Source organism: Aspergillus pseudoviridinutans (genome assembly GCF_018340605.1).
Source record: "Aspergillus pseudoviridinutans IFM 55266 DNA, scaffold_9, whole genome shotgun sequence".
In the NCBI taxonomy this organism is placed as follows: Eukaryota; Fungi; Ascomycota; class Eurotiomycetes; order Eurotiales; family Aspergillaceae; genus Aspergillus; species Aspergillus pseudoviridinutans.
In genome coordinates, this window is record NW_025091289.1 from 346,593 (window position 1) to 374,339 (window position 27,747).

Genomic DNA, 27,747 nt, shown 5'->3' on the forward strand with positions numbered 1-27,747 from the left:
TTTTCTTCTTCAGTGTCTCAATGTATAGGACCATAGGAGTAGCAAGGAAAGTCTTCCAGTACTGGTACAGTTTCTGTGTTTTTTGATATATACACCTTGTCCTTTGCCTCACTGGGTGCAACATAGGCTCTGAACTTCACAACAACTCATGAGATAACTTCGTGATCTTCAGACTGCCCCAATTAGAGATAGTTTTGCTAGAGTTAACTTTTTATGGAAGCTATCTGGATCAGGCACCTCATACTGGAGCCAAGCAAAGAATATTTAATTATGGTCCACACTCCCCGAATTGAGTGGTCTTCTTCTGTTCTGCGCTAGAGATATATTAATGGGACTGATGGCCAATTGGGCATAGAGAAGCGTAGACTAAAGATAAGAAAGGCGAAATCAACATAAAGCAATGCATACGGAAGATGAAAGGGTGGTGGAATATGGAGGAAGACTGGGAAGAATCTAATAATACCTCGCACGCTAGAACAGCAAGATGCATTGTATGAAGGCTTACAGGACAATGCCTGAAGCAGTCAAGCTAACCTGGTTTAGGAATTCGTGGCATATCACTTAAGTGTGGTTGAACTAGCGACAGCATAAAGCTTAGCTAATTACGCATAAATACGCCTATGGGGAAGATCTGCAGACCACTATAGCCGGAACAATCAGAGATAACGAAGGGGAGATAATCGAGGACGCCTGGATTCCAAAATTCTCTGGCGGAGAAATTCCTCATTCCTCAACAGCTGTGGGCTTTGAAATTGATCTGCTGATCCGTAGTAGTGGCCTTTCTTCAGGATCGGAATAGGCTCGCCGATCTCCTCACTCAGCATCGCAATGTATTCCTCCATATAACACTCGCAATCTTGATTCATGAACTTGTGGATTTGCGGATGCGGCACAGAGGAGTAGACGATGTGCTTATTGTCATGTTGAGATTTGTGATGTCAAAAATGCGGTGAAATAGAGTGTTACAGCACCCCATGTCTCATATTGATCAGCTACGGCATAAAAAGCAGTGCCGACTGCCGAGTTGGGGTCGCATATTCAAGACAAGCAGAATTATGCACAGGTTTTCTGGCATATGCCTTGTTCAACATCCACAGAGGATGAATTGCCCAACTCTTTCCGCAGTGATCAACATGGGGTTCATATTGCCAACCATATTCTTGGCTTATGCACCCAATTTCGAGGATAAGGCTGGGATAATACAGTCAAGTACATAGTAAAGGCCCGAAAAGCGCAAGAATGCCATACATGCTGGCTGTTGATGGTGCTTTGATTAAGTGGCCGATCAACTATAAAGGGTTTCTCTTCTATGATGCTAAGCATCCCAACACATATCGACTTCTCATTCAGTTTACTTCTTTTCTTAATCTGACATTAGAAAACGCTTAGCCATGGTGGGTGTTATTGACAACGAATCCTCGACGGTCAACCCGCCGCAAAGACTTCTCGCAACTGTGGTTGACTCTCTTGCCATTGAATGCCCTATGCGACGATTTTGCTTGATCCCCAATGGTACAGAGGTCTACCAAGGATTCCGCGAAGTGGCTTTCAAGGACCTATGTCGCGCCGTGAATACGGTGTCTTGGTGGATGKAGAAGCATCTTGGTAGCTCAATCAAGGGTGAAACGATTGCCTATCTGGGGAGCAACGATATCCGCTATATTATCCTGATGCTTGCTTCACACAAAACAGGGTATACGGTCAGTCTTTGGACACTGGAGATGGAATGATTGACGATTCGAATGTTGTGTAGATCTTCTTTCCTTCGACTCGGCTATCCAATGAAGCATACGATTCTGTGTTCGGAGCGACGGGATCCAAAATGCTGTTATTCAGCCCGGAGAAGCATCAGCTCGTCTCGGGTTTAACCGGGCCAAACAAGTCGATCAGCTCCCTGGAAGTACCAAGTATCACTGAAATGCTGAATGACAATTCGAATGTGAAGGAATACGATTTCACTTCGACGTACGAGGAGATGGAAGACAAAACCGCATTCATAATCCACAGCTCCGGAACAACAGGTGAGTGGATAACTACAGACGGCATACTACTCATTCTGCTTGCATGGTTAGCTTATGATCCGATCATCTCTCTGTAGGTATGCCCAAACCTGTGTCTCTTACCCATGGCTTCCTCGCCACTATCGACTACGGCCCGTTCATGCCTCGACCCTCTGGCCGCTCACCGACCGTTTTCCAAGACCTGCTCTCGACCGATCCCCATCCAAGCGATCTCGTTCTGTCAATTACACCATACTTCCATCTGATGGGTCTTGCGTCGTTTTTTGAATCGATATTTCACAACATCCCCTTCGTGGCAACCCCGGACCAGCCGTTGTCTGTCAACCTGCTGATAGATGTCATCCGTGCAACACATCCTACTACTACCGTCCTACCGCCATCGATCCTCGAAGACATGAGCCGGTCCCAGGAGGCTCTGGAATGCCTCGGCACCTTAAAGTTCGTTTGCTATGGAGGCGCTCCGCTGGCGAAGGAGGTCGGAGACAAACTAAGCCAGTACACCCAGTTGAGAAACCCAATCGGATCCACCGAGATGGGCATTATCAGCTCCCTTGTCCCGGAGGGAAAGGAAAACTGGGGATTCTTCGAATGGAATCCGGCATATGGGATCGATATGCAGCCTGTCGGGGATGGTTTATACGAGCTAGTGATCCCTCGTGTGAAAGATTCTCGCCTGATGCATGGGGTTTTCCATACATTTCCGACTCTGAAAGAGTACAGATCCAAAGATCTTTATGTGCAGCATCCGGAAATCCCGAAGTTGTGGAAGTACACTGGCCGCTTGGACGATGTGATCGTGCTCAGTAACGGAGAGAAGCTGAATCCCGTGTCATTCGAGAAGGTTGTAGAAGGTCATCCCTCTGTTCATCGCGCTCTGGTCGTTGGACAGGGCCGATTCCAGACGTGCCTGCTGATCGAACCCGCGATTGATGACCATGTAGGGAATATTAATGAACAGAACTTCGTGGATATGATCTGGCCTTTGGTGCAAACTGCTAACGAGACCGTTCCCCGATACGGGCAGGTCTTGAAGAATATGATTCGGCTTGCATCCCCCGGAAAGCCATTCAAACTGACGCCGAAGGGCACTACCCAGCGACATGCCGTCAATGCGGACTACGCAGAGGAGATTGACGCAATGTATGCCGCGCAGGACAAACAGMTGGGGGCTGAGCTGCCGTCGATTATCGACTTTGAGAACGTACATCGCTATTTGCATGAAGTCATTACCTCCCTCACTGGGCGATCTGATATAAAGCCTAGCGATGATCTTTTCGGCTTAGGGCTCGACTCACTGCAGGCGATTCAGCTTAGCAACCTCTTGCGAAGCGCAGTCTCGTCTTACAACCCTGGGCTGAGTACGGAAAGCATTACTGTACAGAACGTTTATGCTCGACCCACCACGGATAAGCTCGCTGGTCTGCTTTTAGACGTCCTTCAGGAGCAAACAGCGACAGCCCCGATGGAACTACGCTCTGAAAGAATCGCCGGCCTAGTGTCCAAGTACACGGATGATCTCCCAATTCGATCCTTCAACTCCTCCGCGCAACTGCCTCAGCTTTCGACAGTTATACTCACCGGATCCACCGGGTCCTTGGGCAGTTACATTCTTTCCGGCCTATTGAACGATCCTAAAGTCGCAAAGGTATACTGTTTCAATCGAGCCGCTGATGCAGCCACTCGCCAACATCAAGGGTTTGCCGAAAAGGGACTGGACGGCTCGCTCTTGGAAGACCCCAGTAAGGTCGAGTTCCTACACGTGTCCTTCGGAGACAAGCACTTTGGCCTTGGTGACACCATATACAGCAAACTGCTGGATACAGTTGACCTGATCATCCACAATGCGTGGAAAGTCAACTTCAATCACCCTGTCTCGTCGTTCGAAGACCCTCATATCAAGGGGGTGCGCGAATTCGCCAATTTCAGCCTGGAGAGCCGCTACAATGCCCACCTTGCCTTTGTCTCGTCAGTGGGCACAATTGCGGCATGGACGCCCTCTTCAGATGAGTCAGCTGTCCCTGAATCGCCAATGGAGACTGTGGACGCCGTGCTGAAGCAAGGATACGGCGAATCAAAGCATGTAGGGGAGAGGATTTGTTTGGAGGCGTCACGGAGATCAGGGGTGCCGACCAGCATCCTACGGGTGGGACAGATCGCGGGACCGGAGAGTCGGTTGGGGCTGTGGAATCCACACGAGTGGCTGCCCTCCCTCGTAAAGACGTCTAAGAGTATGGGAAAAGTACCGGATGCGCTGGGTAGTTTCCTCGTGGACTGGATTGCTGTGGTGAGTCTACCCCGTCGTAAATGATCGCCAGGCTTAACAAGAATAGGACACTCTGGCCAAGATCACAACTGAAATCCTATTGAGCCGTCGGGCATCATTATCCACGCAACTTCATGCCGTTTTTCATTTGACAAACCCATCACGGATTCCCTGGGCCTCCCTGATACCTGCAATTCAGGAAAAATATCATGTGAGCGTGGTGTCCCTCACGGAATGGGTCGATGAGCTGGAACACATCCGGAATCCTTCTACCCAGGACCTTGCCGAGAAACCGGCTCTGAAGCTCCTATCTTTCTATCAGGCATTAGCTCGCAGTGCGGGTGTGCGAAATGCTGAGATCAGCGTGGAGAATTCTAAGAAAGCCAGCAGAGCCATGGCATCCCTCGGGCCGGTCTCACTCGCCCAAATGTCCAACTGGCTAAATCAGTGGGATTTTTGAGGGTTCATCGCTAGCTATCCTCATGCGACAGCAGCAGCTAGACGAGCCATTGTAGAGTGGTCTTTCTGAGGCACATAAAAGATTAACAACGATGAAGTAAGGGTTAAATGAAAGAAATCCAAAGAAGGGTCTCTTCCAGCTTAATCTCATACACTCGACATGCTTCAGACTCTGGATTGGTGGTTGGTTCTACTTCTGGTTCTCATATTTCAACAGCACTCCACGACCTCAGTTTATAGTCTACCCTTGCCCAATAGAGCGCGTCAATAGACAAAGGAATGATATGGGAGCAGAAACTGCTTGAAGCAGGCTTTAACGTACAGTGGCGTCCTCCTACAGATGCCTTCTCCAAAGTACCTATGTGGTATACATGGAAGACTCCGAGGAGATTCAAACCTTGACCATGAACTTCCATCCGGTGGTCCACCCTCTAAGTAAGATGAAGAGACAGCCGGAAAAGATGGAAAAGACCCCACCAAATACCCAAGTTCTCGTCCAATGCAAATTAGTAGAATCTGCTCCCAGAACCGCACCCGCCCCAGGTCCACCAATGAGCGTACTGCATGAAGTGATGCCAAAGGCCATACCAATTCTCGTCCCGAGTTTTGACTTGTCCTTTGTCAACACAGCAAGACAGACGGGCGGTAATGCGATAAAGACGCCCGAGAAGAAACCGAATAACGCGGCGACGACGACTACACCGGCGGCACTTTTTACTGCCAGCATGCAGAAGATCAAGATGCCGCAGACCAGGGCTCCTGGGCCGATCAGGTTAAAAGGACCGGTCTTGTCGGATATCGCATTGGGGACTGTTCGACCGAAGACCGAGGCCGCATTAAGAATCGGGATGACGTAGAATGATAAACTCCGGTTGGTATAGCCATTGACTTCACCGTAGAAGGAGATATAGAACAACAGGACATACAGGCCGATGAAGCCCGTGACCGCGCCGAAGACGAACAGGAGATAAGGCCGATCACTGAAGGCGGTGGTGTCAATCAAGGCTCGGGCTTTGTGAGGCCTGATGCGCTGTCTCATCACCAGGTTGGGGACGAGTAAGGTGGCTAGAGAGATAAACCCAATGACTCTAGTAGACCAGCCAAAGCCGATCCGGTTAATAAGTCGGTAGAAGACGATCGGATAGATGATACCACCCATCGAACTGCCCGCAGCAGCCAAACCCACGGCCAGACCGAGTCTCCTACGGAAATAGGTTGGGAGAAGGGCTATTGCTGGGACAAAGAGTAGTCCACCGCCGATTCCGATGCAGAATCCCTGGGCCAACACAACTTGCCAATAGGCTTTGCATATACTGAGCATCATATAGCCAAAAATGATGAGGAAAGAGCCGACAGCGAGAAGGGTTCGGAGATATCCTCGGTCAAATATCGGACCTGAGATGGCTCCGACGAAAAGGAGTAGGAAAGCTTGAATGGATCCAATCCATGCAATGTTTGAGGATGACTGCCTGAACAATTGACCCTCTTCGTAGTATGTCTGGAAAACTGTTGGATGTAGTCAGCGAATGCACTTTGATGGGAATCAGCCATGAATCGGTGCGCCCGCAAGGGCGTAAAGTCGGAGCTGGAAGAAAGTGAATTACTTACTCCCAAAAGTATTCAAATTGCCCCTACAGATCACGATTAGCTTGGGTTTGCAACCCAAGTGCTGGATCGAGATGCACATACCATGTGTTGAAGAACAGGGAGAATCCACCAGCGACTTGAAGCCAGGCCACAAGTCCACCATCTGGTACTTCAAACATTGGCGGCTTGACTGGAGCAGGCCGAGTCGCATCGTTCGGTGGCTCTTGTCCTGAAGACTTTTCAAGATCGCCAGAGGTTCCAAGTGATGGCACTGTAGCCTGATTGTCCGCATCGCCCGTCGGGCCGTTCTGGTTACGCCCAAGGTTTTCCTCAGTGCCTGTTTCGCATCTACTTTGCGTCATATTTTGCGTTGTCACATTTTCAGAGTTGTGGTTGTTGGATGAAGCTGGACATTGATAGAAGAAAAACAATGAGTTCCAAGACTTAGCGGAGCGCGCATGACACTTTACATCATCCCTATACAAATAAGCTTCTGAGAAACCGGAGGGAAGCAGTTAACCCCGAAACTCCGCAACGTCCGACATCCACTACCCAGGGATTTGCAAACAATTTCGTCTGGTATTGGATCCGCTTTCTAGACAGACTACAAAATTATGTTCCATACTACTACTATATTGAATGATATGACAGGGGTACTCCTTAACTAGTTTCTCCCAAACCGGCGGCGCAGCCAATCGAATGGCGCCGCTCCCACACAAGCCTCTACTAGCCCTCAGAAGTCTATGGATTTTCCCCATACCTCCCAAATTTGGGACCCTTCCAGCATTTTGCTAAGAGAACCCTAAACATTGACTTCCTATCTGTCGGGGGGGGTCTTAGTAGATTAGGTATAGAATATTCAGGAGGGTGAACACCGGCCTGAATTAACCATGGAGCAGAATAGGGCAGCCACACGCCTAGAACATAGTGAGTAGAGCCTGGTGACCAGTGTCATACTCTTACTGTTGTATGTTGTTTTGATTAGGGTCTAGGGCTTTGGTAAACTCAAGGAGGATTCGAACGATATCCAGGAATCGGTGAGGGCCAGATGAAGGAGGCTGTTCCCATAACTCCCAGCTGTGTCCGTCACTATGGCGCCGTTTTGAATAAGCAGCCGCAAGGTGCTGGTATTATGACAGGCTGCACAGCGTCACACAGAGACGTGAATCCCCAGCTGTCGCAATGGAGACTGACCCCTGGCTCAATCAGCACCTTTACACTAGGAAGGGTCTTTTCGCAGGAAKAGCCAAGGACCGGGATGGAAATACACACATCTATCTTTACAACTTTAGCGCCTAAAAGGAATGATCATAGATGGCAGCAGATGTTCTGCGCGGTTTTTCGACTCTGTTAGCTTGCTGACAGAGAAGAGTAAAACCCACTGCAGAACAGCAACGGCAATCGATCCCAACGAACTGCCGAGAGTTAGGAAGGTTCGAACTTTCTGGCGATGCAGGAAATGACCCTTTTCGTGGAAACGCCGGCTAAATGTGAATCACCCCACAATCCTTCAGAACCTGCATATCTCCAGGAAGCTTCTTCAGGAATGCGGGGTTGAAAAATGCCTGTGCAGAGCTTACCTACAAAAGCGGGCCAGCGGGCCGTAAGCCGCTAGTTTAGGTAAAATATACGCATTTAAGTAGAGAAACATAGTACTGTGCGGACCCTTGAATAATGATTTTCCATTAGTTTGTTTAAGTGTAGTATTAGCATAGCCTCTAATTGTGAGAATAATTCAAAGTACGACAAAAATTGTCCGCTACCGTATAGATTGAAAGACAAAATACTGTTCTGTTTGCATTCCTTGCCTATCTTGTAAAATTTTCAAGAGTTAGGTACTGGCCATCTTGTATCTCCCTCACATCTACTGAGGTAACTCCGCTCCTCACCCTCCTACCCTCCTAGTTAAACTGCGAAATGAAGCTCCAAATTTGGCCCGGAGTCCACGAAGCGCTTGCCCCGGCATCAGTCGCCAAGGGTTCATGCGGACCGTCAAAGGCAATCCACCAGACCGGATGGCCGGCCGAGCACCCAGAATACACAGTTTTGATATGGGTTCCACTTCCCGCTGCGGGCTCCGGGGGGTTCTGCGGGTTGCAGTGATTATCAGTCACAAAGGTGTCTCGAATCTGGCGGCCAAGGGCGATGGGAAGAACCGAGTCCGAGACCCCATGCTGGGCATAGTATGCCACTGGCTGTGTACCAGGGCTGCACCCACTGAGGTTTGCTCCGGACATGACGGCAACCCCGCGGAAGACGTCTGGACGAGCACAGGCAAGCGCGTAAGACATAGACCCGCCGTAGCTCCATCCCATCGAGTAGATCTGATTTTCATCGATGCAAAGATTCGTCTTGAGAGTTGCCAGCATCTGGTCGGTGAAGGTGATATCGGCCCCGCCGCTATTGGCCCAGCCATTGTTCAGCCCCTGAGGGGCCACAAAAATGGCGGCGCCGTTGGCTAGCGGCTGCACCCCGTAGTACGATCCTCCTACGACATCCTGCATCGTCCCGCTCAGCCAGTGGTAACCGAAGATGAGCTTATAGGGTCGGTTGCGGTCATAGTTGGGCGGAAGTGTCAGGATGTACTGGCGCTGGACGCCGTTCACGGTGGTGGTGTACGTTCCGCTGCTCAGCGTCGGAGACTTGCCGCATCCCTGGGAGAGGCCTGTCGAGGCAGCCGAGGAACTGGTTGTAGTGGACGTAGTCGTGGTAGTCACCAGAGTCGTGGTCGTACTCGGCGTGCAGTTCCCTGGCAAACACTGGGAGTAATAAGGATTTTGATAGCTGCAGCATGCACCGGCTGCACACTGCGTAGGGCCATTCCAGCCAATGCCACCGCCTTTATCATCAGGTATATCAGCAGTAGATCTATAATCGCTTCGATCACGGTGTCTCTGACTTACATTGGCCATAGAGGGACTGCTGGCCCAGGACAGGGAGAGCCAAGGTGAGGAGCATAGCTCCCATCATGTTCACGACAGGCTTCATCGTGGTCCAGTAAAATGCCCAACTTAGACGAGATAAACGAAACGAGGTCAGATCTAAACAAGTCTTAGGTAGTTTGAGGCAAGATCAGTGAGTTTACCTATCCTTCCCAACAAAAGCTGAGAGTATTTATAGCCTTTTTCAATCAGAATGGCTGCTGCTCAGTAGGTCATGAACTCGGCGATGAAAAGGACAAGATCCAAAACGAGTTCCGCTTCCCGGCCTCATGATGATGGCTGAATGGCTGCTCTGGTGAGGGGGAGCGAGATATTCCTGTCTCTATTTTATCCAGAATTGAACAACACGAATGCAGAGATACTTTCTGAGACAAAGTCGACGAAAATGGAGTGGAGGAGGTAGATCTTTGATCGTCACCTGAATAAATCATTGCAGGGGTCAGTACCACCTCCACCTGCTCGGCAATAGTATCACAAAGAGAAATGCCGTGGTCTATATGTGTAGAGTATACACTACGGACCCTGACAGTTATACGAACCTACAGCGCCGAGTTCCCGCTCGGGAATTTTCCTGATCAAACATGGTCCTTCCGGGAGTGCCCTGCAGGGCTAGTCATTTCAGTCGCCCTATCTTGTCACGGAAGGTGAAGGCCGAGTTTCACGTTAAGACCCCCAGACTTCGGCACGAAAAGGGAACTGAACGCATGGCTAAGCTTTTGCATCTTCCGGGATTCCAATATGGCATATAGATCACATATTCCAAAGGACCCCATATGGAAAATCAAGTGGAACACAAAACCTCCGAATTTCGTGGGATAGATAAAGATTTCTAAGATAGTAATCATCCATTCTTCCTAGTATCATTCGTTGAAAAGAAGGGATTGAGTCGATGGACAGTCAAGGTCATTTTTGCCTGGCCTCTTTATCATTAATTTGGCTAAAATGACAGTTGTCAGCCACACTGCGCTCAGACAGTGTGAGGGATTTATACGGAGTACGAGCTTGAATCTTGAAATTGTCTATCAAGATTAATTCTGAGAATTAGCCTAAGAGCTCATTTATCCTCCGTCTGGCTGTTATGAACAGTACTCAATATAAATACAAGCAAGAGGGATCTTACTCTTCATGTACCAGCTTACCAAGGGATCGATCGTCTAGAGCTCAGACTTCTTGTTCAAACTGATATCAAGAATAGCTATGGTCCAACTAGTGACTGGATTGTTGCTTCTCCCTTTGGCCTTGGCCGCGTCCATTGACCGCCGTCAGGCCTCGCCGAGTCTGAACACATTGATACAGAATGCCGGCAAGAAGTTCTGGGGCCAGTGTGCGGATGAAGGCCGCTTGACGGAGAATTCCCAAAATCCGGCCATTTATAAAGCCGATTTTGGGCAAGTGACGCCTGAAAACAGCATGAAATGGGATGCAACGGAGCGTATGTGGCTCTTTCGGCTTTTTGCATACTGTGACAAACGATGCTGACAACGATTCAGCTAGCCAGGGCAACTTTGACTTCTCTGGGGCAGACTGGTTGGTTAACTGGGCTGTGCAAAACGGGAAGATGATAAGAGGCCATAACTTAGGTATCGAATTCCGTTCCCTCCGTGATAGATGCAGTGCTGATTTGAATCCACTCCAGTCTGGCACTCCCAAATCCCCAGCTGGGTCTGTCAGATTACTGACAAAACCGCACTCACTAATGCCATGACCAATCACATCAAAACGGTTGTGAGTCGTTACAAGGGCAAGATATATGCTTGGGTGAGTGCTCTCCTCTCAGCTTACTTCTGATCTAACAGAGTAATTCTCGCAGGACGTCGTGAATGAACCGTTCAATGAAGACGGCAGTTTGCGCCAGGATTGCTTCTACAATGTCATTGGCCCTGACTACATTAAGATAGCCTTTCAGGCTGCCCGCGCGGCTGATCCCAATGCCAAACTCTATGTGAATGATTACAAGTTAGTATCTCGTTGTTCCCCTTGCTATGGAGTGCCCTTTGACGTTCATGGCTTTTCTCTAAATAATAATATAGCCTCGACTCCGCCACATATTCGAAGACTATAGGCGTTGTCAACCAGGTGAAGCAGTGGATCGCACAAGGGGTCCCAATTGATGGCATTGGTAGGGCTCATCTCTGCCCTCTTCATATGATGATGTTCGGCTGATCATGGCACTGTCTCTAGGATCTGAGTCACATTTGGGGTGAGCAGATTCTCCATGACATCTCAGGCAAGAAGGAACGACTAATATCACTTTCACAGTGCCGGGCAGGGCTCTGGTGTTCAAGCATAAGTTCTCCTTTCTTTAATTATTGGTACAGGCCTGCTGACATTTCTAAACTGCTCTTGCATTACTCGCTACGGCAGGGACTGAGGAGGTCGCCATTACTGAGCTGGACATCCCAGGAGCCTCCCCAAATGACTACGTAGCAGTGAGTATTGACCTCTCCTCTCTAGGGCACCTAAGCCTCGTCCTGACAACCTCCTTCCACCTAGGTCGCGCAAGCCTGCTTGAATGTTCCAAAGTGCGTCGGCATCACCTCATGGGGCGCGTCTGACCGGGTAAGTTTTCTCTCCCTCCGTCGATTACAATCCCCTTTTCTAATCCTAGACACCAAATAGGATTCGTGGCGCTCCAGCGACACACCGGATCTCTTTGATACCAGTTATAATGCTAAGCCTGCGTACTACTCCGTGGCGAGTCTTCTCGGCAGCGTACACACCACCACTTCGGCCTCAACCGCTACCACTACAACCACCACTTCCACCACCACTACTTCCGCCCCCAGTTCTCCCACGCAGACTCACTGGGGACAGTGTGGCGGGATAGGCTGGACGGGGCCAACACAGTGCCAGTCTCCATACAGCTGCCAGGCACAGAATGCTTACTATTCCCAATGCCTCTAAGGGTAGGATTGCAGAACCGCTGGAGGTATCTTCTAGTTTAGTTGGTTCGTTCAGAGAGGAGTAACCGAAGGATTGCANAGGATTGCAGAACCGCTGGAGGTATCTTCTAGTTTAGTTGGTTCGTTCAGAGAGGAGTAACCGAAGGATTGCATGGTACGATCTGCGATCTCTGTAAGAAAATCCTTACCAATGTCGGTGGGGGAACGATGTTGAGTGGTGACTTTCGCGCAAGGCCAACAGATGTCATTCCTAGGGGGTTCTAACATAGTAACGTGTCAACAAGACAATTATTATTGGATCATATTGCTCTGGCTGTCCTGAATTATGAGCTGTCGATGCTCGCTTAACCTACTTAGCTACTGCACTGTCATTTCCCTTGTCAAAATGGTGGTGGCTCCCTAGGCCAACTAATGGACCAAATGATGGGCCAGATGCTCAAATTCGGCGGAAGATAGACTGGGGGCAAGCAATCCTAGCATTGCATATTAAATACATGCAGTTGCATTTTAACAGCGCCTGTTATGACTTAGACTTGCTTATTAGTCTTTGTTGGCCACTCTTTGACGCGGATCCAGAGTTGGTGTGATTACGCCGCTACTGCTGTGCTGTTATCCAATTGATTACCCTCCTCACTTTCGCTAACATGAGTCATTGATTCACGACCAGGTGTAGATTCTAAAGTTGGTGAATTTTGCCTTGGATTCCTCGGGGCACGGGCGCGCTCATGGTTAGATGGGGGGCCGAGTGTTACCGGTGGCTCCTCGTATGCACCTCCCACTGGACTAGCGCTTGCTTCACCAACAGGAACATGCCGATTTCCATTCTCGGATGCTGTGGTACGTAAATTATTCAAAATAGCCTGCGCTTGACTGTCTGGAGCTTCACCAGGGAAGTCACCTGGCGATCCATCTTCATCTCCAGGGTTATGCCTCGGAGCGACTATCCACCCCAATTTTAGCATCAGGTGCAGTAGTTGCAGTAGTTCATCCGTTGCAGCTAGGTGTCTTGAAGTGTGCTCTCTCTGGATCGTGATTTCCGCGTTCAATTTTGCTATCTCGGCTGTTCGCTTCGCCTTCTCAAGTTCGTGTGTCTCCTGTGCCATAGCCAGCTCTCTTTCTTTTATATTGATGTTTTGGAGATCCACGTACTTCGTATGGTCGAAGATTTGACGAGAAAGAACCAACTGATCATTGGCAACCGTTGCATTTCGTTGAGCTGCGAGGGAATTGTTAATTACTCCTCCGGCGTTGGCTGCTCCGATACCTGCCACAACAGCTGCAATTGCGGCCTGAGGTGTCCAGCCCGAGCTAGCGTCGCTTCCCGAGAGACACTGAGTCGCTTGCTGAAATGCTGATCCACCAGATTGAACCATTCCGCTGCTATCGTTTCCATACATCAATCTGCTCAATTGTTGAATAAGCGTTTCCGCACCTAGCTGGTCCCCTGCAGGAGGTTGGTTAGGAGCAGTAGCAGACGTAGTTGGGAGAGTAGTAGTGTTGTGGTCTGAAGGCAAATATCGATCAGAGCTTTGCTGCTCATGAGACTGATGAGTAGACAATTCAGTATCTGGCTGGTCCCTTGCAGGAGGTCTGTCAGGAGGAGCAGTAACAGACGTAGTTGGGACTGTTGAAATGCGTTGACTTGAGTCTAATGGCCCAGGTCCTTCTGTTCCGGGCGCATTTTCGGGATGGGAGCTAGTTCCATGCAGATGCTGTGTTGTATTATTGATCGATTCCCTATTGACTAAATGTTCGTCATTTAGACTTTGCTCCAGAGGTGCTATGAGTGAGAATAATTTTAGTCTTCAGTTGCTGTTGGAACAGAGATTAGGCCGTATTACCTTGATTGGCCCTAACAACAGACCCGTGTAGTGTCTCCATCGCCTTGTTCAGCTGCCGCAGTGTCTCCATTTCATACTTCAGGCGCATGTAAAAATTGTTGCCGACATACACAGGGTTAGACAAATTTCTCTGCAAGCGAGAAAGGAAGGATAAAGTCTCGCGCTCTTCATAAACACGAAATAATCCACGGAGACGATCTAAAACATATATATTTGTCTCGCGCAAGCGATCAAAGCGACGGCGATCACTATTGTTTAGCTGTGGCTCTCTCGCAGCCAGGTCTCCTAGCAGCCTGTCCCCGCTCGACATCAGACGGTCAATTTGATCCCCCCAAGTTTCTGGATTCGATTTCCGGTCCCTCTTACGTCTCAATGGATGTAAGGGGTTAGTTAGGGGATCTTCTCTTTCCCACAGCTCCATCGTAGCATTAAAAATATAGACTTGGGGTTAGTATGGGTCTACGAGCAAGGATAAGGAAAAATTGATGGATGCAGGAAGTCATATAAAATATAAGTAATGGTTGACAGGCGCTGCATTGCTGTTATGCCGGATACTGTCAAAGTCCGGCTGAGTCACGTCACGAATTAGAATTAACGCTCAGTGTTGCCAATAGAATGACTACCAACTTGAAGGGTCTAGACTTCTATACTCTGTTTGTCGAGGAGTTGATAAGGCCTTGTTCCATGGTACTTATGAGGTCTTACTGGTAGTAACTCTACATTGATTTAACTCACTCGGCTGATCATGGGATGAAACTTCCTGATAGCCCAGGCTTACCAACTGAATAGACCATTCATGGTCTTGATTGGATTGCTGTGTACCTTGGTCAGCTGGGCCTGTTACACTCCATTGAGTTGCACATCCACGTAATATGAAGCCGAAAGTTCCATGGATCTCAAACTTAAAACTAAAGGGAAAAAGTAAAATAAAAATGAAAAAAGAAAAGAAAGAAAGAAACTCTTGCACTGCGTGCATTCTTGACCCAAGGAAGATAAGATCTACTGTGGCCGAGCTATTAGTCGCCTCATGAAATACTCGGTAAACGATGGCCTTGTCGTTCCAGTGGCCATCAGACCACCCTAACCCACAAGAGGCGGCGATAGTACTTAACGCTCTAGCCTAGAGACTCCAAGTCTCAACTGCATCTTAGAACTTGGGGCAATAAAGTCACTTTTTGGAGTACCAACAGACTTGGTAGATTTCCAACCAATATAGACCCATCTAATTACATAATATAGCATTTAGTTAAATGCTGATGCTGTATCTCGCTGTCGAACTTGGTGAGCATTTTAAAATCTGCTAAGAGTGTTGAACCACAGAAGTTAAAATGAACCCTCACTGAACTAACTGTGGTTCGGGTTTGGTCCTTAGCCTAGGGAGCCTCAGTGGTTTCAATTCCCTTTTCCCCACCAACCCCCCAACCCAACCCACCACAAAACCTCACGTACAGTGATTGCGGCTTTTTTTGATTAGGAGAAACCGCCCAACCCAATTAAAGATAATACATAAGAATTACCTATTTAAAACCTAGGCACTCAGTTAATCACATGGTCACATTATCATATAACATATCAGTAAGCGAGCGGATCATGCCACCCGCAGATCACGCAACCAAGCAGATCCCCAACTATTATATTGGAAACGAAGGCTATTCTCAACCCTTAAAATAACTTTATTAAAACTAGCTCGAGACAATGTGTCAGCTAGGATACCCGGAGAAGCCCAGATGCCGTCTAAGTTAATCTACTACCCTTATTTGTTTATGGGTCTTTAGATCCTTCCGCCTGCTGTCAAGGATGGTTTAGGTTCTCCTAGGCCTACCATATATGGAATGGAGCTGGTGGCGGGACAAAACGTTTGTATAGAAATTAGACTTCTATGCCATATGAGTTTGGACCCGAAAATATATATTTCTTGAGAGAATATTAATTTCTTCTACCATACCATCCACACCTTATAAAATTATAGTGCAAAGGTATAATTCTTTTAAAAAATGACTGTAGATTTAAAAAAACTATATTGTTAAAAGTGTAATATTTTGTATACCATCCCTTAGCCTTGGTAACTACCTGCACCCACCGTAGCATGGAGTTAATTAGCTTGTCAAAGTACTCCTGACCTAAGGCCTCCCCCACACACTCAATAAGATTATCAAAGCAATCTTTTAGCTCTTTAATCAGTCTATTATAGATCTCCATATCTGGTCTAGCCAGTAGATCGTTTCCTTGAGCTTAGCCCAGGCGTCTTTGATCAGGCTGAGGTCAGGGGAATATGACGGCCAATCTGCAGTCAATAGTAGAGATACCATTATCTTCAAACTATTTATTGATAATCTAGGCTGTATAGATAGGAGTATTATCTTGCATGAAAGTCATCTCTGGAGAATAGATAGCAAAGATATTACCCTCTAAAATCTAGAGATAGGAAGCACAGGCCCACAGAGTAGATATTTTAAGAGAAATTGACTTGATCCAGTGATGACCATAACACTCCACACCATGTTGACTTTGGGATTTAATCACTACAATGTCAAAAATATTTTGGACAAATATATCCATGTTGGAATTCCAGGTCAAATGTAAGCGGGATGTGACCAGGTGAGTCCACTCCAGGCACAGCCATCTTACTTAAGAAATAACCGTGGACATTATCCGCGCTTTCCTTGCTGCTCTGTTCTTGCAACTATCCCGATATCCCGATACAGTATGCATATCCGGCCCATAGCCCCGAGCAATCCCCATTCAACGCCGGATTCCACTGATAAAGCTGGGCAAGCGTGATTCCAGCACTCACGGCCATATCATAGCAGTAAACCCCTGGAAGAATCAGTAAATTATATTACCAGCAACAAAGCAATGCGAATGATATTTCTTACCGGTTTGCTGCATAACCCACTTATTGCAGTTAGCCGGAATACCCGACTGGGTTGGACCGGGAGGAGGGACCGAAGTGGGCGTTGGAGTGGACGAGACAGAGGTAGGTGTGGGACCTGAATCGCCTTTGACGCAGTAGCTATCGACAGATGTCAGTGTAGCTATAAAGATGGGAAAGGTGGCCTTACGCTTCGCCCAGGAGGAGGTTAGTGCAGTTGGCATTGATCTGGGGGTTCCAGGTCTGTAGTTGCGGAAAGGAAATCCCGTAGACGGCTTCAAGAGTGGAGCATTGATCGCCAGCGACCACCACATGCCTACAATATTTAGATCTGTAAATAACTTTTAGGGAAGGATAGGAAGGGCTTACCATGAATAACAGTACTGGGTGGTTCCTGTCGGCGTGGCGGTGGGAGCTGTCACGTAGGTAGAAGTAGTGGTGGTTGTATTTGGTGCCGTGGAGTTCCAGTCCTGCATAGGGAAGACACAGTAGTAAACGCCTGGGGGAAGAGATGAGCAATTCTGATCGATGGAGGGATTGATCGCCATAAAAAGCGCTGTGGTTATGGAGTACTGCAGGGAGATCTGCTCGCAGGTATCGCCTGCCACCACCTTGTGGTACTTGCCGCATTCCGTTGTGGTGCCGCTGGCGGTAGGACCGTCTGGGGTCACCGTTGAGGTGGCGTACTGGTTAGTCTTGGTGCCGGTGGCCCCGGCGATGGTGGTGGGGGTATACTGTGCTCCTGAGGGCCCAACGCAGATATTTGTGTCGGCGATGAGGTTGGAGCAGGCAGTGTTGATGGTGGGGTTATACGTGAGAATGTCAACGACCGAGATGCTATAGGCAGAAGCGATTGATGCGCAAGTGTCGTTTGCTTGTACCTTGTAGATCTGGCATTTCCGAGGCAGACACCTGTGTTTATGAGCAAGTTGTTGTACAACTTGTACATTTTTGATAGCTTACAAGACCTGTCCTGCTAGGAGATTGGATCCATCTGGGAAGATCCCGTTCAGCGTCTTGAGAGGTCCTGTGGGGACTCCTTGCGCCTCGGCAATGGCTTGGATATTATCACCAGCCACGGTAGTATAGAAATTGTTGGAAAGACATGTGGCATTCGACGGATCTGAGTAGTCCACGCCCGGAACCGCCGTGATATTGGTGGCGGGGGGTTGAACCTGAGTTGGCAAGGGCCCTGTCTGACACGTCTGCTGGATCGCAGCCCAGTCGGCGACGTGGTTCTCGTTGTAGTTGGAGTAGGCTGTGGCCTGCATCTGCTGGATGAGATTCAGCACGCAAGGGGAGCACAGCTGGTCTTTGGAGAGAGTTGTCAGGGACGTGTCCGTCTCTCCGAGCAGTGTTTGGATGTCCCCAATCTCATCTATAGAGCATTAGCATTAGCCCTCGTTCACTATCTCTGGGGTGATTGTCTCACTCGTGCAATAGACTCCCGTCTTGGGGTCCTTGAGGCAAGTGCGGTTGTAGGTTGCCCAGAGAATATCTCCCGCCCAAACGGCCGGTATACCGTCCCAAGGTTGAGGATCATTTGCACACTGCTCAGAAATAGTGTTATGGTACGTTGTTAGAGATGTACCGCAGGTACTTTGGCAGAGTTGGTCCTGGAATGTATCATTTCCCAGCGGACCGAAATGGTCGATTGTGGCTAGTGTGTAGAGGTACGGATCGCATTGCAGCGTTGCCTCAAGGGCGTTGCTGCACGCAGCAGACAAGGTGACGGAGGAGTTCAGACCATACTGATAGAGATTGATCTGTCCTACTACTGGCGTTGCCACGAGGGCAACGAAGCTGAAAAGAGAGGGCTTCATATTGCTGACCAGACAGTGCTGCAATCAGCTATAGATTCCTCCGTGGGCCTGAAAATGCGCAACAGAGGAGCATAATAAGAGAAAGGGTTCTCTGCCTTCGACACAAGTTTGGACAGCTCTGATGAAGGGCCGAAATCGGTCTCAGGAAATTAAACCTCAGCTATCGCATATCATCGTCTGACCAATCTGAGTTGGGAGCATGTAGGAAGGAGAATCAAGTAGTTGAGTCCATCTGAACATCCGCAATCATACTGATGTTACCCACCTGGCAGGAAAAAGAGCGAACTGGATTAGCGTGTATGCACTTTACAGGTTAACCCACTGAGTGATCATAAATCATTATATCATAACACTGTCAATTCCGCACATCTCAATTAAATGAGCTAGCCTAGCAACATAGTTGTGTAGAGGCTCTTCAGTATCATTGGGTGTTTTCGACTTGAGCCTCCGTCCTGGCCCCCAACACCCTACATTAGTGCTTATTCACGGAGGACCTAATGCACGCTGACTCAGTTACTGCGTCACAACGTCACCCGACCTGATTAGAATCCGGGCTGCAAGTGCATGAAGGGCTATCAAATCTGGTGGATCTTGTTGGGAGGAGAAGCGAACCACATTTGCAGACTCGCCCACAGAGATGGTCGGCATCCTCTTGGCTAACTCAGGTACCCATCGATAAAATGACGCTGTGGAGACGCTAGGACTTACCTTACCAGTAGAAGAATATAAACAAGGAATGGCAATGATAGCTTAGCTTCCTTAATCTGAAACAGCAAACAAACTTAAATTCAGTCAGCTCAGCTGAAGGGTCTAAGCAGGGTTCAGCGCTGGAATTGCCTCACATTTATCTCATGATATCATGATCGTTGCACAATGACATGCTCCAAGCAGGTAGGTGGAGATGGCTGGCAGGATTACTGAACACTAGTCACAACTAGTAAGCCCTTACGGATGCGGAGGGATATGACTTTCAGCAGGCTAATCTCAGGATCATCCTCGAGTCACATCGCTTGCCCCTGCTTCCCCCCTCTCTCCTTCTTGACAAGCCCTCCGAAGACGGATGCTGGCTGCTTCTAGACAGATGGATCAATTCACGCGAATTCCGTCGGAGTGTCCTTAAATATGACACGGCTACGACATGAAGGACTCTTTTCTCAGATGACCTAGAGGTTATTGTTGTTGTGTCCTTCTTTCCTTCTTTCCTTTTCTTCTTCCATACACACCAGTCGCTCTCTTGAGTAGAAGTCTTACGTGGCCAACCATGAATGGGGTCCTCTTCTTCTGGTTGTGCCTGGTCTCCTGGCTACATCTGGCCACCGCACAGGACTACACCTGCAGTGCCACCAAGCCCTGTGCCATCGGCTGTTGTTCGAATACTGGGGTTTGTGGCCTGGGGCCCGACTTCTGCGGAGCTTCTTGTATCTCAAATTGTGATCGCAAGTCAGATTGCAATCCAGGATGGGGAATGCAGGTAGGTCTTCAGTATGGCACGTGTGTATCATCAGGATGCTCACACATGCCAGTGGTCGCAAGCCGACAAATGTCCCTTGAACGTCTGCTGCTCCAAGTTTGGATTCTGTGGTACGACTGAGGACTTCTGTGGCAACAAGACTGTTCAGTCGCCCCAGTGCTCCAGCGGTTCCAGCTCGTCCAAGAGGACCGTCGGGTACTATGAGGCCTGGAGTATCACGCGCAGCTGTGATCGCATGTATCCTGAATGTATGTCCCTGCTTTTTCTGCGAGCCAGATGACGATGAAACTGACTTCATAGCCCTACCGATCGGATCCTATACCCATCTCAATTTCGCTTTTGCATTCATCGTGAGTGGTACATAGGTCTTCTCTTGATCCGTTGGCTGACAATGTCAGGACCCGTCCAGCTTCAAGGTTGCACCAATGAACGCCGGTGATGAAGCACTCTACAAGCGCTTCACCGGCTTGAAGAGTTTATATCCCGATCTGGAAACTTGGATCTCCATCGGCGGTTGGAGTATGAACGATCCTGACCAGCCCACGGCCACCACATTCTCGGATCTGGCGGGCTCAGCCGATGCCCAGGCAAAATTCTTTGACTCTCTGATCTCTTTCATGGAGACTTACGGCTTTGACGGCGTTGATATTGACTGGTCCGTTGTATATTCAGATGAATGTGTTATGTTCGCGCTAATCAGGTTCAATAGGGAATACCCCGTGGCCGAGGAGCGTTCTGGCAAGCCGGCAGACTATCAGAACTACCCTGCTTTCTTGAGAAATCTCCGAAACGCCCTGAGCTCCACCGGACACAAGTATGGACTTTCCATCACGGTACGTCTTTTTTTCTCTTCTTTTTTTTTTTTTTTTTTTTCTTTTTTCTTTTTTTCCCCTTCTTTCCAGCTGGCAGGGATACATTTTTCGGACGTTGGCTAAACACAATATCGATGATGTGGTAGATCCCCTCCTCCTACTGGTACCTACAGCATTTCGATATCGTTGAGATCGAAAAAACAATTGACTGGTTCAACATGATGTCGTATGACCTACACGGCACCTGGGACAGCTCCAATCGCTATACTGGCCCGTACCTGAAGTCTCACACCAACCTTACGGAGATCGACCAGGCGCTCGAGCTGCTCTGGCGGAATGATATCAACCCTGACCATGTGGTGCTGGGACTTGGTTTTTACGGTCGATCTTTCACCCTCACGGACCCCGCCTGTTCCAAGCCAGGATGCACCTTCTCCTCCGGCGGTAATGCAGGCCCTTGCACCGCCGCCGTCGGCACGCTATCTTATGCGGAGATCGAAAGGGTCATTGCTGGTGGGGCCAAGGTCGAGCTTGATACGGATGCAGCGGTCAAGATCGTGACCTGGGGCGGAAACCAATGGGTCAGCTACGACGATGCCGACACGCTCAAGCTCAAGCTGGATTATTCCAACAAACACTGCCTAGGAGGCACCATGGTGTGGGCCGCATCGACGGATGACGCGCAGGGCAGTGCAGCCGCGGCGCTCTCCAAGTTGACTGGCCGGTCCATCATCTCGCTGGCCGCAACCTCCTCGTCGGCCGACCAGGTTCAATCCTGTCAGCTGGGAGAATGCGGGAAACAGTGTCCGAATGGTCTCAAGCCGGCCCAGCGCAGCGATGGCAAGAACAAGGGCAACACGGGAACAAATACTGGATGTCCGAGCGGCCAGTCGCGACTCTATTGCTGTCCCCCAGACAACATGCCCACGTGCCAGTGGAGAGGAGGAGCGCCATTCTGCAATGGCAAGTGCCATGACGGCGAGGTCGAAGTCTCGAGCAGTCTCAGCGGCACGGGATCTGAATGCTGGACCGGACATAAGGTGCTGTGCTGCACGCAGAATGCGGCCAACGCGGCCGTGGCCGAGTGCAAATGGTATGGCAGTGCGCCGTTTTGCGCAGCACCGTTCAGCAAAGCTAGTTGCCCCACAGGCCGCCAGAGTCTCACGTACTCGAACTATGGTGCCGGTGGTGAGGAGCCATGCATCACAGGATACAAGGTGAGTAATCCTCCCTCCAGTTTGAGGAACGGATCTTACTGATATCGAACGAGTCCTTTTGTTGTGACCAACCTCCTCCATATGAGAACTGTGATTGGTATTACCATGGTGGCAAAATCCTGGGACAGATTCCGTTTCAATGTACAGGCGAATGTCCTGCCGGCAAGGCATCCATTGCAACAGATCCGTCGGGATGCCTTTCAGGTTGGTCATTTCTCACTCTTGGATAACTACGATTCGGCTAATGACGGTCAGGTTACGGATCCTTCTGCTGTAGCTCTCCCTCGACGACGGTAAGTCCTTCGGCCATGATTGCAGCATCAGACCTGACATTCCATAGAATGATCCGCAGGTAGCTGCATTTACCGCACAATTGGAGAAGTTCGTCAAGAACCCCGTTTGCAAGGCGAGCGACCGGCAGTACACCAAGCGTGATGGTGGTGAAAGGACTGTGGCTCTGGCCAAGCGACACGACCTGGCTCCGTCGGACTGGTCGGCGCTAATGTTGCAGATTACGGCCCTGGCAATCGGCAGGGCTGGGACATATCAGTCGTCGCTGATGGCGGGCCAGTTCAACACAACTTATGGCGAACCGTTTGGTCTGTCGTTGGACCAGATCCATCGATCGTTTGACGACGCGTAAGGTCTCCCCTTCCTTGCGTTATAGCGTCTCAGCCGCTGACCTGCTTAGACCTCTGGTGGACACGAATTCCCGCACTGAGAGTCTCATGTGCATGGGCAGAAACGCCGGGAATGAGGTAGACGACTATGAAAGGTCCCGAAGCAGCGTCTGTGTCCTTCCGTGTGCTGCGGCCGGGGCCAAACGTCGCGGCGTTGACGCTTCTCTGTCGGAGTCGAATGGCACCAAGTTGCTCCTCAATCGGAACATTGGGGAGTCGGAGGAATCTCAGTCCTCGGCGCAGTTCGGGTTACCCACGTGGGGTAAGTCCCCGTTCTTCTCAGTGGTTATCGAGTGATCAGTCTGACTGTGCAGGGTACATTGTGGACGGCATCGTCAACGGCCACATGACGCTGGTCTATGAACAGCTCATCAACACCAACGCGGGCGAGAACATTCTCGAGAGTATGTCATGTCACCGCGTCTATTTGTCTGCTTGATTTTGATTTCTAATCTGCAATAGTTGTCTGGGAAGTCCCTGACGATAGCTATCGGGAGACGGCAGCCGATCGCTGGGTGGTCTTCCACTTCCACTTTGAGCATCTGGCCAACCGCGGGGGCGTCAACCGCCCCGGTATCTACGCGATTGTCGCCTTCCACGCCCAGCAATATGCGAACAGCAACCGCTACTCGCGCGTGGACGGCAATGGCCACAACACAGACAATCGGCGGGCGCATATTCTCCAGTGCAACACGGGGAGTCAGGCGACGGCCAATACGATCTACTGGTACCCTGGCGATCTGCCCAACTCGGCAACCAGCAATCTGCCAGTGTGGGCGCAAGTACTTACGCGGTTCGGGAACTATCTGTTTGACGAGGATCTGGTCACGGAGGAGACGTTCACCGGAGCGCAGCGGGGGCAGTTGACCACATTTACTCATGAGACCGATCCCTGTTCCTCACGGAGGTACTTTGACTGGGGTGGATATCGGCAGAGTCGACAGTTCACACCCAATGGCAATGCGCAGGGGCAGCCGAGCACGGAGGATAGTCAGGATGATAATGATGAGGTATAGTAGAGCTTCGATTACGCAGAACGGCAGGGGAAGAACCCACGGGATCCTGGTAGAAATCAATCTATTGGTAGAAAGTGCCGAAAACTAAAGTATAAAATCCAAACATGGAGGAGGAATGTGACGTAGGACTCAGGCACGGCTAAGGTACCTAATTCGGGTGAATATCTCCCCGTTCCTAGCCTTACTTCGCTTGTAGTATATAAATATTGAGTCTCGCCCACTAACCCTCCCATTATCCATCAATCTTAAAACATCATGTCCTACCAACTTACCCCCGACGATATCGACAACTCGCGGGATGACGAACCGCTCGCCATCCGCGCCGCCAAGAACCCCAACCCCGCCGTTCTCCAGGCTCTCTTGGCCTATTACAATGAGATATCCCATGATGCACCAACCCTCCGGCGCCATAACCTTGAGCGCTACTCCCCCAACGCCAGCGTCTCCGGCGCTATCTGGGGCATTTACGAGACTCCCCTAACGGCCGCTATACGGGCAAACCTCCCGCACAACATCCGAACTCTTCTCAACGCAGGCGCCGACCCCAACGGCATCAGCGCCTTTGAATTGAGTGATTATGCGGTGCGGTTTATCCGCGGCCGGGATCCCAAGATCGACACGTCTAGTTTCGCTCATTGTCCGCCCCGCGCGACTGTCTTGGCCAGTGCCCAAGGGAAAGGGATTACAGCACAGACTGCGCCGTTGACGGCAGCAGAAATTGAGGAGCGACGGGGGGGCTTTCCGCGGTTCTGGACCGAGCCAAATGTTCCCGCTCAGCGCTTGCGGATGAATGCGGCCTTGACGGCGCTGGAGGTGGCGGCAGGGACGGGGGATGTAAGTGGATTTGATGCTCTGCGGGCGGCGGGGGCAGATGAGTCAGCTTGGTTGACGGAGGAGGAGGGTGAGATGGTTGAACTTTCAGAGGAGGCAGGGGAAGCTGTGTCTGCGCTCTCGACCTCCTCGCCAGTTCATCAGGCTCTCCTGGCCGGAAGAGTAGATATGCTGCGCCATCTCCTGACGGGGTGCGGGTACTCGCCTAACTACCGCCCCCGCGCGGCGCCCACAGTCGCTCTGCCACCTGCGTCGTTTGCGATTGCGCGCTGCGATCTGGGTAAACCCGGTGTGCAACAGTGTCTGGTCGAATTATTGGCACATCCGAAATTGAACCTGAACCTCCGCACGCCGGTTTTCGACGTGCATGTGCTCCATTTTGCGGCCGCGCGACATGATCCAGATCTACTTGGGTGGTTGGCGGGCCATATACCCGGTGGACTGAAAGCTGCTGGGACGACGGCGCTGGGCCATACGCTGCTGCATATCGCTTGCCTGCCGCTGACGGCGGACCAGATTGTGAGCAGGAATCCGGCCGTGGCGAGGAGTATCCATTGTGCGCGCACGTTGGATACGGCTTGGTTGCCGCATCGATTGCCGAGTCCGCTGCATATGAGGTTCGTCAGTCCGGGGCAGCTAGGGGGTGATCCCCGGCCGATGAGTGAGAGCGAGCGGAGGGCGTTGAGAGAAACAGTTGGCGTGATTTTGGAGGATGGAGGGGTCGACGTGAGGGCCCAAGATACGGATGGGAATACGGCGTTGCATTACTTAGCCGGGACATTGAACGTGGACGAGGAGGTTGTGCGCATGGTTAGGGGGTTGGAAGTGGCGGAGGGGCTCTGGGAAAGAGTGAGGAACGAAGCCGGGTTCACGCCGGAGGAGTTGTGGGGGGAGTAATTGCCTATATACAAGTCTACCAGTCCCTTAAGCTTTATTGTGCACCAGATCTCAGTCAAGCTTGGGGTGTCCTTCATACGTGCTTGCAATATAAGAGGAGCTGACTTATTACCGAAGTCGAGACTTGCTGGGTTATAGATGAAAGCGCAGAGCTGGCCAAATCAATCCTTTTCCGGTGTATATTCATGGTTTACCATGGGCCTTGTCGCACTTCCCTAGAATTTAATCATGTGTCCGAACGGGTTCAGCAGCTCATATCCATGCAGGATTTCACAGCCTGGGGGTCTCGGCTCGGGCCGAAAGACCTCATCCCTGGCCACAACTCCACGAGACAGATTGGTGTACCCTAGCCGTCTGTCGACAAGCTCGGAGATAACTATAATAATTCTTCCTGCATAGAAGATAGCCTATGGCAATTGGTGTATATTTTAATTAAATTTTAGCATCTATTTAGTTGGTTATAGAGGGTAGATTTAGGCATATTGAATATCTCTATAGCATAGTGAATACATACTTAAAAATTCCTCCTTTTTTAAAGTAGTTATTACTAATAGGATTCTTCCCTCTTAATCTACTAGATTTTAAGACATCTAACATGGTTTTAGCTGTTTAGATAGCTTTAAGGTTTGAACACATTGTGACATTGTCCAGCTCAGGCAGGTGTCTGGCTCAGTTATGAATTACATAGTTCAATTAACATATTATCTCATCATTCTCACTGTCTACCGCGCAACAGACTGGGATTTAAAAGCGGTAATCATTTAGGTGGTGAAGGTGAAGTACTAGTAGTAATGACTAAATTCTGTTTCACTTTAGTTCACTTTAAATTGTACTTCACTTTTACAGTATTATTCAAAAACTGTTTTACCGCTACACTCTTTCAACTTAATTCCCGAACCCTACCTACCTAACCTTCAGCAAAATAGTCCCGGCACGGGATAGCGGTCGATCCCAGCCCCAGCAAGCCCTGGCGGGATAGACAGCCAGTCACTAACCACATCTCAAATACACTGTTCATGAGGGATCGAACCGTTGCCAGGAGTCCAGGGGCATACTCTTGAACGTCTTATTCTCTGTGGCTTTAGAACAGTGTACAACTGCAGGGTCCACCACATCGTATGCCCTCCGCCTATCGTGCATGCTTCATCTATATCCGTGACATATGGATGTGTGTGAAATATCCAGTGGCGCTTAGGAGTACTGACACCCTTCCTGGGAATGGAGACTGCTTTCCTGAGAGCATCGTGTCTTTCTGGGAGTACCAACCATGAATATTGGGAGCCCAACATGACACTCCAGGAACGCCGTTGCGGCCTCCAGGTGCTCCACATCCTCCAGGAACCAACTGGAGACTACGCCCGACCTGACTTTGGGTGAACAAAAGTCGGAACAGAACCATGTAATTGTTCTAGGGCGAAATCTCTTTAGAGGCACAGTGTCAGTGGGAAAATTCGCGACTACCTTATGCCGCGGATTCAGCCACGGCCTTCTGAGAACTCACAAGGTAGCTACAACCCAATAGAGGATTATACCGAGATGCTTCTCACCATGCCCGTCTTCATGTCTTTGAGGCAAAATATGCACTGCAGGAGCTGCGTGACATCTGCCTCTTCAAGCTGTTGCATCTCCTGCATGTTTTCCAAATTGATACCAACAGTATAGCTATAAATAATATACTCTTTCAGACACAGATGGCTTTTCATACCACTACATAGCCGAGGATGCCGTCCATGGTGTAGAGTGAGGACTCGCAACTAGAATCCGTTGTGTCCATATGATCWCCACGGCTAGCGCTGTAGCAGCGGTAGAGAGGAACASTGYCCGGGATGTGTGCATTATAGATGTAGCCGAGGATGCCGTCCATGGTGTAGAGTGAGGACTCGCAACTAGAATCCGTTGTGTCCATATGATCWCCACGGCTAGCGCTGTAGCAGCGGTAGAGAGGAACAGTGCCTAGAAGCTGAATGGCATGGAAGTAGCCGAGGGGGCCGTCCAAGGAGTAGCTGGAGGCCTCACACCGAGGGTCGGTGGTGTCCAAGTGGTGGCTGCCGCTGGCACAGCGGTAGAGAGGGACGGGGCCGGAACGGCTCAGGACGGTCAATTTGATCACGG

At 49.9% G+C, this 27,747-nt stretch overlaps 8 protein-coding genes across 8 annotated transcripts; 4 read left to right on the forward strand and 4 right to left on the reverse strand.

The window, feature by feature from the left end:
- Positions 1-1,391: 1,391 nt before the first annotated feature.
- On the forward strand, positions 1,392-4,744 carry Asppvi_010942 (putative NRPS-like enzyme; the record flags this gene model as incomplete). Its single annotated transcript, XM_043306778.1, has 4 exons — positions 1,392-1,568; positions 1,754-2,021; positions 2,099-4,305; positions 4,352-4,744. The coding sequence occupies 4 exons, from the start codon at positions 1,392-1,394 to the stop codon at positions 4,742-4,744; spliced, it is 3,045 nt and encodes a 1,014-aa protein (XP_043162713.1).
- Positions 4,745-5,134: 390 nt separating this feature from the next.
- On the reverse strand, positions 5,135-6,692 carry Asppvi_010943 (uncharacterized protein; the record flags this gene model as incomplete). The annotated part of the gene is made up of 3 exons (XM_043306779.1): positions 5,135-6,249; positions 6,352-6,374; positions 6,433-6,692. 3 exons carry the CDS (start codon positions 6,690-6,692, stop codon positions 5,135-5,137), a joined length of 1,398 nt encoding a protein of 465 aa, XP_043162714.1.
- A 1,539-nt stretch (positions 6,693-8,231) lies between these two features.
- On the reverse strand, positions 8,232-9,318 carry Asppvi_010944 (uncharacterized protein; the record flags this gene model as incomplete). Its single annotated transcript, XM_043306780.1, has 2 exons — positions 8,232-9,169; positions 9,234-9,318. The coding sequence occupies 2 exons, from the start codon at positions 9,316-9,318 to the stop codon at positions 8,232-8,234; spliced, it is 1,023 nt and encodes a 340-aa protein (XP_043162715.1).
- A 1,151-nt stretch (positions 9,319-10,469) lies between these two features.
- Positions 10,470-12,176, forward strand: Asppvi_010945 (uncharacterized protein; the record flags this gene model as incomplete). The annotated part of the gene is made up of 8 exons (XM_043306781.1): positions 10,470-10,704; positions 10,763-10,852; positions 10,909-11,030; positions 11,083-11,228; positions 11,303-11,391; positions 11,637-11,701; positions 11,766-11,831; positions 11,892-12,176. The coding sequence occupies 8 exons, from the start codon at positions 10,470-10,472 to the stop codon at positions 12,174-12,176; spliced, it is 1,098 nt and encodes a 365-aa protein (XP_043162716.1).
- Positions 12,177-12,762: 586 nt separating this feature from the next.
- Positions 12,763-14,086, reverse strand: Asppvi_010946 (uncharacterized protein; the record flags this gene model as incomplete). The annotated part of the gene is made up of 2 exons (XM_043306782.1): positions 12,763-13,955; positions 14,017-14,086. 2 exons carry the CDS (start codon positions 14,084-14,086, stop codon positions 12,763-12,765), a joined length of 1,263 nt encoding a protein of 420 aa, XP_043162717.1.
- Positions 14,087-16,699: 2,613 nt separating this feature from the next.
- On the reverse strand, positions 16,700-18,711 carry Asppvi_010947 (LysM peptidoglycan-binding domain-containing protein; the record flags this gene model as incomplete). The annotated part of the gene is made up of 6 exons (XM_043306783.1): positions 16,700-16,833; positions 16,893-17,029; positions 17,079-17,204; positions 17,258-17,800; positions 17,852-18,266; positions 18,321-18,711. 6 exons carry the CDS (start codon positions 18,709-18,711, stop codon positions 16,700-16,702), a joined length of 1,746 nt encoding a protein of 581 aa, XP_043162718.1.
- Positions 18,712-19,972: 1,261 nt separating this feature from the next.
- Asppvi_010948 (glycoside hydrolase family 18 protein) lies at positions 19,973-23,907 on the forward strand (the record flags this gene model as incomplete). Its single annotated transcript, XM_043306784.1, has 12 exons — positions 19,973-20,182; positions 20,235-20,430; positions 20,483-20,532; positions 20,581-20,837; positions 20,892-21,015; positions 21,141-22,211; positions 22,265-22,415; positions 22,467-22,504; positions 22,552-22,850; positions 22,903-23,153; positions 23,206-23,295; positions 23,354-23,907. 12 exons carry the CDS (start codon positions 19,973-19,975, stop codon positions 23,905-23,907), a joined length of 3,291 nt encoding a protein of 1,096 aa, XP_043162719.1.
- Positions 23,908-24,162: 255 nt separating this feature from the next.
- Positions 24,163-25,635, forward strand: Asppvi_010949 (uncharacterized protein; the record flags this gene model as incomplete). The annotated part of the gene is made up of 1 exon (XM_043306785.1): positions 24,163-25,635. The coding sequence occupies one exon, from the start codon at positions 24,163-24,165 to the stop codon at positions 25,633-25,635; it is 1,473 nt and encodes a 490-aa protein (XP_043162720.1).
- Positions 25,636-27,747: the final 2,112 nt, after the last annotated feature.